Here is an 8,320-nt window from a genome sequence, read left to right on the forward strand (position 1 = left end):
TAAAAAGGCGATAGAAGAAATTAACTGTCGCAGTAATGCGATAAAATCCTGTGTGGACAAGACAAACCCTTTCCACCTGGTGTTTACAGTTTCTACTATAATGTTGAGCTGTAACACCACTGGGCGTTTCTAAGATATTTGAAAGAGGGGGCGTAGAATGAGGGCCCTCATGGGGTTTTTGATTATGTGATTACTTGGCCGTTTTTTTAATGATTATTTGATTATTAAGCCAAATATTTCATGATTATTTGATTACCTAGGACTGTATTTTTAGTTTATGATTATTTGATTACTAAAAATAAGCAAATATTTAATGATTATGTGATTATATTGGCAAAAAATGGTGATTATGTGATTACTAGGACCCCCCATGAGGGGCCTCTAGAATGAAAAAAATTGGACTTTTTTTTGCTAAAAATTGATAAATTGCCATATTCTTTACAATATTAGTAGATTACGATCGTTTTTTGTTGTTTTTTGAAGGGGGAGGGGGACGTACGCCCATTACGCCCTCACCTGAACCCGCCCCTGGGTTAGGTGGGGTTAATCACATACAGAAAAAATATCCATTTTTTTTTTTACTTTTCAATTTTCTTTTTCAGACATATTGATAAAATATAAAACTATATCACTTAATTTACCAAAAAAATATGTTTATTAGATTTTGAAAGCTTTTAATTTAATGAGGAAATAGAAGTCATATCTTGAATTCCTGCAAAGTGGTCCACTTTCTGGTTAAATTTTCTGTTGTAAATGCGTTCTGATATTATAAACATACTGCCCTTGGATGAAGGTGTTGGGGTAGATTAACTAACTAGGGGGAAAAAATATCACCCAAGACGAAGTCGCGGTTGATATTTTTTCACCGAGTACGTTAATCACCCTAAAACCTTCATTCAAGGGCAGTATGTTTTTTTAGCTCACCTGGCCCGAAGGGCCAAGTGAGCTTTTCTCATCACTTGGCGTCCGGCGTCCGTCGTCGTCGTCCGTCGTCGTCCGTCGTCCGTCGTCGTTAACTTTTACAAAAATCTTCTCCTCTGAAACTACTGGGCCAAATCAAACCAAACTTGGCCACAATCATCATTGGGGTATCTAGTTTAAAAAATGTGTGGCGTGACCCGGTCAACCGACCAAGATGGCCGCCAAGGCTAAAAATAGAACATAGGGGTAAAATGCAGTTTTTGGCTTATAACTCAAAAACCAAAGCATTTAGAGCAAATCTGACGGGGTAAAAATGTTTATCAGGTCAAGATCTATCTCCCCTGAAATTTTCAGATGAATCGGTCAATCGGTTGTTGGGTTGCTGCCCCTGAATTGGTAATTTTGAGGAAATTTTGCTGTTTTTGGTTATTATCTTGAATATTATTATAGATAGAGATAAACTGTAACAGCAATAATGTTCAGCAAAGTAAGATCTACAAATAAGTCAACATGACCAAAATGGTCAGTTGACCTGTTTAGGAGTTATTGCCCTTTATAGTCAATTTTTAACAATTTTCATTAATTTGGTAAATTTATGTAAATTTTTACCAAATATAGTTCTCTGTTACTAATGGGCAAAGTTCATTATAGATATAATTGTAAGAAGCAAAATCGTTCAGTAAAGTAAGAACTTCAAACACATCACCATCACCAAAATACAATTTTGTCATGAATCCATTTGTGTCCTTTGTTTAATATGCACATAGACCAAGGTGAGCGACACAGGCTCTTTAGAGCCTCTAGTTTTTTACCTACTCATTATTTAATTTATTCTAACTTTTAGTTAACTTAAACTTATTTGCTATTCTATCTATTTTTAACATTAACTTTAACTTACTTGCTATTTAACACTCAATTTTTAACCATAGAACATATATACAATATATACACAAAAAATGCAACAATATAGTTCATTTTAAATTTAACTGTTCAGAATCAATGTCAAAATTAAGCTCCGTAATGTTCCATATTTCTACGTTCTCCATTCTGCGTACTTCTTTCTCCTTTCTCCGTTCTGCATGCCCCATTTCCATTTTCCTGTTTCCTTTCTCCATTTTCCTTTATCGATTCTCCTGTCTCCGTTCTTTGTTCTCCTTTCTCCGTTTTAAATGCTCCATCTCTATTCTCCTGTCTCCTTTCTTCATTTTCCTTTATCGATTCTCCTTTCTCCGTAATTCTTTCTCTGTACTTCTTTCTGCGTTCTTTGTTCTCCTTACTCCTTTCTGCGTTCTTTGTTCTCCTTTCTCCTATAGAATATTTATAACATAATCCTTTTTCTTTTCGAATTTCAAGAACACTAGTCTTCGGGAAACTACTCGCTTTACGGGTACCGTGGATCGTTTCCTCAGGTTGTATCAGTAGCGAATCGGTATTGGTTTGACTTTGATCATCATTTGAAATTAAATTGTCATTGGAAGAAACATCAACAACATCGGTAACATTTTCAATTGATTCAGTCTCAGATAATGCTGCCTCTGACTCATTACATGCAGTTGCGGCATCGTCAATAACAGCTCTTGGTTTGAAAAAAAGAAAAGATTTTACGGGATTTGTTGCGGTCGGTGTTTTTCAATTTCTTCACATAGTATTTACTATTGTGAGACGACATGTTTACAAAAGGAAAGAAGTTAAAAAATATTTTATTTTATTATCAAAATTCGGGGCTTCTTAAAGCGCACATGTGACAAGGATTTCCCGCTTGTTTTACCTTTAAAATGAAGAGCGTAGTTTTGGAAAGGTTAAATTGCAGATTTCAATCCGGACTTTTTGACTACGTTTGGGAATTTTTACACCTGAAATTGGGAAAAATATAGGGGTTTTGCCATTGGGAATGGGTCCGAATACCGGACTCAGTGGAATGCTAGAAAAATCCATGGGATTGGTTTTAGGGGTTATGGTACCAACAGTTAAGGAATAAGAGGCCAAAAATAAGCATTTTTGTAACTTCCAGACAATAACTTGTGTGTTAGTGTATGGATCTCTCTGACATTGTACCACAAGGTTCCATATCACAAAGGGAATGCTGGGATTGATTTTGGGGGTAATTGCATCAAAATTTTAGAAATTAGGGTCCCAAAAACAAGATTTTTTCTAGTTATATGACAATAACTTGTGTGTAAGTGTATGGATCTTTCTGAAATTGTACTACAAGGTTCCATATTACAAATGTAAAGCTGGAACTGAGTTTGGGGGTAGTTGCCCGAAACATTTAGGAAGAAGGGACCAAAAGGGGGCTAAAAATAAGCATTTTTCTAGTTTCCAGACAAATACTTGTGTTCAAGTGTATGGATCTCTCTGAAATTATACTGCAAGGTACCATACCACAAAGGGAAGACTGGGATTGATTTTGGGGTAATTGCCTCAAAATGTTAGGAAGTAGGGCCCAAAAGGGGCAAAAATAAGGATTTTTCTAGTTTCAAAACAATAACTTGTGTTCAAGTGTATGGATCTCTCTAAAATTGTCCTGCAAGGTACCATACCACAAAGGGAAGGTTGGGATTGAGTTTTGGCGTGATGAATCATAAGGGGTTCAAAAAATAGGGGGGGACTTTTTCCCCCTTTTTTCCTCTTTTTTTTTCTTAAAAATTTTCCATTTTAAGTTGGTTATTTCTGATTTATATATAAAAGCAAATAATAATGGTATGGCAGAAGATACACACCAAACAGTATGTGTACATTATTGTATTAAGTATTGTGCAATAGCAAGAAATTTTCAATTGCACAGTATTTCGCAATAGCAAGAAATCTTCAATTGCACAGTATTGCACAATAGCAAAAAATCTTCAATTGCACAGTATTGCGCAATAGCAAAAAATATCCAATAGCACACTATTGCGCAATAGCAAGAAATCTTCAATTTCACAGTATTGGGCAGTAGCAAGAAATATTGAATCGCACAATATTCCGCAATTGCAAGAAATATTCAATTGTACACAGTATTGGGCAATAGCAAGAAATCTTCTTATGCAGAATATTGCGCAATAGAAAGATATCTTCAATTGAAATTTAATACAAATTTTTTAACCCATTTAATTTTTTTTAGATAATTCACCACATTTATTTTGTGTCAGAAACCTATATTATGTCAAAAATTTGATCACAATCCAAATTCAGACAATATCAAGCTTGAATATTGTGTCCAAACTTGCAACAATTGTTCAGTTTTTGACCTCTGGGGTCGTATTAGGCTGCGCTCAGCGAAGCATTTTATTCCATTTGTAAAGGGTATAACTCTTAAAGTGATGCCTCCAAAATTCAAACTTGATCTGTATATATTTTGTGATAATAAGCATTGTGTATAAGTTTTATAACATTTGGTTGAGGCCGGAAAGCAAATTTGGGATGTACAGGTGGACCAAAGGACGGACTGACGGACGGATGGACGAATGAACAGATGGACAAATGAACGGATGGACAAACGAACGAACCGACACACAGACAGATAAACACAATTACAAGTCAAAATTTGTCATTTTTAAAGGTCAATAACTCCTGTTGTTTATTGCTTTTTGTCATATTGACATATTTGTAGATTATGTATAGCTGTAAGTTTATCACGACGGAAGCCAAGTGATTAGCAAGCACTCATGTGTTGACATGAATTATTATTGATATTATGATTATGGTCATAATTACAAATTAACTGTTCACAAAACTTCAGTTTTTATGAATACTAAGAATTTTCTACCACAGGAATATAGTTTTAGCTGTATTTGGCAAAAACTCTCGGAATTTTGGGTCCTCCATACTTTTCAACTTTGTACTTTATTTTGCCCTTTAAGTTTTAGCCTTGTCCGTCTGTACATACGTCCATCCGTACGTTCGTTCATCCATTTGTTTCACGCTTAAGGTTAAAGTTTGAGCGATATCAAGGCAACGTCGAGCCTCTAGCTTGTTTATACCCTAAATACTACGTACCTTGAAGGACATTTTTTTATACGATTGTACATATCATGGATACTTGATTTACTCGATTTTACGTATGCTTAAAATGGAGGTTATCCAAAATTGACTGGATACATTGTATCAAGACAAATGATAACAAGTGTGAGATCACTGCGGAATATTAGAATATTCCACAGATGGAACAATTTTCCATTTAAAGGTGCATTCAAAATGCATTTGGAAATCAACATGAAGCAAGTTTATGTCTACAAGGGAATGTTCCAAATTCAAAAACCACCTTTACACTGTAAACTATATATATATATCTATTACTCTAGGCCACACATTTTCCTGAAAAATATGAAAATTTGTTCGATATAAATAGTATATAATGTGAAACATTTGTTTTATAAAGTATATTTTGGGGGGTTGATATATTTTAGAATTTTTATAGTGCAACAAGTGACATGAGTAAAGATATATTCATAGTGCATATTCCTAATTTTTCAGACTGTCATGTCAGAGAAATCTTCAGGCGTGACTGCTGGACTAGGGATAGAAGGTAATTTTCTTAAACTTTATTTCATCATTAGTTTACTATTACTCTAGGAATTGCAGAATAACAACATGTTTTTTTTTTATACGACATCATGCAGTTAACTGTAATGTATTGATGAGATTAATCACTATAAAAGATAACTTGGAGCGATATCGTTAGCAGCTTTCCAATATATATATGAAATACATGACATCATAGCAAGTACCATCAAATATATGGTCTTCTATACGATGCTATAATACATGTTTATTCGTACTTTGCAATTACAAGCAATATTCTACTTTGCTTGAATTATTTCCCCAAGAAAAAAGGTAGCCATTGTACAGACGACACGCTGACATAATAGCTGTTAGAAAACAATTATTTTTGTCTCACCTGTGACCTTAGTCATAGAAAGTGAGACATAACACTCCAATCATGTCATGCATCAGTCATCAAGGTAAAGCTTCCGTTGTCAAGTCCGTTTGTAGACGACACACTGACAAAATAGCTGTTAGAAAACATTTATTTTTGTCTAACCTGTGACCTTAGTCATAGAAAGTGAGACATAACACTCCAATCATGTCATGCATCAGTCATCAAGGTAAAGCTTCCGTTGTCAAGTCCGTTTGTACAGACGGCACACTGACATTATAGCTGTTAGAAAACATTTATTTTTGTCTCACCTGTGACCTAAGTCATAGAAAGTGAGACATAACACTCCAATCATGTCATGCATCAGTCATCAAGGTGAAGCTTTTGTTGTCAAGTCCGTTTCTAAGATACTATAAACAGTATGTAAACAATATTTGATGTATAGAATTGTAAGATGAACTTGTCTGTCTGGCAGCTTTCATCTGACCATGATCTCATCTTCATGGTTCATTGGTCAATGTCGAGTTTTTTTTTAGTCTGTTTCTTGGATCCTGTAAGCAATAGGTCAACTATATTTTGTATTCAAGATCATGATGGTAAGGTGAACAAGTCTGTCTGGCATAATTCATCTGACCTTGACCTCATTTTCATAAGTCATTGGTCAATGTAATGTTTGCAAAGTTAAGTCTCTTTCTTAGATACATTGTAGTTTAAGCAATAGATTAACTATATATTTGGACTTGGAGTATGGAATGATTTCAAGTTGTACTTATCATATATCTGTTCATCTGACCCTCACTTCATTTTCACGTTTCACTGGTCAATGTTTAGTTTTCATAGTAAGACCTGTTTCTCAGGAACTACTAGCATTAGGTGATCTATATTTGGTATTTGAAATGTCACAGTGTATGCATGGTGTTCATTAATTTCATCGCAGTAAGCCAGACATAGGTATTACTATCTAGCGGCAGTGGCATAAACTATTTGTATCAAGATTTATATTTTGGAAGGAAGAAGACCTAGATGCTTTATACCTTGTATGCAGATACCTTATGTTGCAAAGTTTCCGTCTGTTATATGCCCATTGTCCTTGACCTCATTTTCATGGTTCAGCGACTGCTTGAAAAAAGATATTAGTTTTTTTTCTCGTGTGAATTTGTCACTTATTTTTAGTAATAGGATAACTATATTATTTGGTATATGGGTTCCTTCTAACGTCTACATGTTCATCAAACAGGATTAACCTGACCTCGACCTCAATTCATGGATCAGAGATCAAGGTTAAAGGCACGTGGTTAGGTCCATTTCTTAGATATTACAAGCAGCAGGTCAACTATATGTGGTGTATGTAATGATTGTAAGGGGTATATGTCAGACTGGCAGGTTTTCATTTGACCTTGACCTCATTTTTATGGTTCATTGTTATTTTTGTCTCGCCTTGAAGTTGACGGAGTCAAAAAACGAGACATAGGTATGCTGTTTCCGGCGTCGGTGGCGGTGGCTGCGACGGCGACTGCGTCAACAATTTATTAGTTTGTGATTAGGTCTAGTTAATATGGTGAACGGCAAGTGATAGGTCAATCATATTTGGTATGCAGTTGTATAGGCATTGGCACATCTCATTTCCATGGAGATTATTTGGCCCTGCCCCCTCAGTCATGGTGTATTGACTTCAAAACTTTTGCTTATTTTTAATGTATTAGTTTGAGATTAGGTCAGTTTATGGGGAACCATAAGTGGTAGGTCAATGATATTTGGTATGCAGTTGTATAAGCATTGGCAAAACTCCTCATGGAGATAGTTTGGCTCCGCCCCCTTAGACATGGTCTATTGACTTTGAATTTTTTTCTTATTTATCATAATCATGTATTAGTTTGTGATTAGGCCAGTTCAAGGGGTACCATTAGTGGTAGGCCAATGTTAATTGGTATTCAGTTGTTTAAGCTTTGGCACATATAATTTCCATGGAGAATATTTGGCCTTGACCCCCAGTCACAGTCTAATGACTTTGAAACTTATCTCACTTTACATTTATTAGTTTGTGATTTGATCAGTTTAAGATGAACTGCTTATAAGTCAATGATATTTGACTTTGAAACTTTTACATAGTTTACAAGTTAATGTTTGTATTTACATTTGTGAACGACTTATAATAAGTCAATGGTATTTGGTATGCAGTTGTATTAGCATTGGCACATTTCATTTACATGGAGATTGTTTAGCCATATAACTCAGTCATGGTTCATTGACTTTGAATATTTGCAAAAAGTGTGTAAGATGTTAGAGTATTGCTATTTGGATTTGAACATTTGCATAATCAAAATTACAAAGAGGCGAGATATATCTCTGTGATAACAGTTTATTTTATCTTTTGGTCAGTTTTTCAAGTACTGTATGCATGGTATGCAATAGGTGAACTATATTTGGTGTATGGAATGATTGTAAGTTGTACATGTCTGTCTGGCTGGTGTCATCTAGATCTGACCTTGACCTCATTTTCATGGTTCATTGATCAATGTTAAGTTTTTGTGTTTCAAGTAC

At 34.9% G+C, this 8,320-nt stretch overlaps 1 protein-coding gene across 1 annotated transcript; it reads right to left on the reverse strand.

The window, feature by feature from the left end:
- Positions 1 to 1,929: 1,929 nt before the first annotated feature.
- LOC139497706 (merozoite surface protein 9-like) lies at positions 1,930 to 2,590 on the reverse strand. Its single transcript, XM_071285942.1, has 2 exons — positions 2,575 to 2,590; positions 1,930 to 2,228 (listed from the first exon to the last, which is right to left on the reverse strand). Exons 1-2 carry the CDS (start codon positions 2,588 to 2,590, stop codon positions 1,930 to 1,932), a joined length of 315 nt encoding a protein of 104 aa, XP_071142043.1.
- Between the last annotated feature and the right edge of the window lie 5,730 nt (positions 2,591 to 8,320).

Source organism: Mytilus edulis, chromosome 12, assembly GCF_963676685.1.
Source record: "Mytilus edulis chromosome 12, xbMytEdul2.2, whole genome shotgun sequence".
NCBI classification, from domain to species: Eukaryota; Metazoa; Mollusca; class Bivalvia; order Mytilida; family Mytilidae; genus Mytilus; species Mytilus edulis.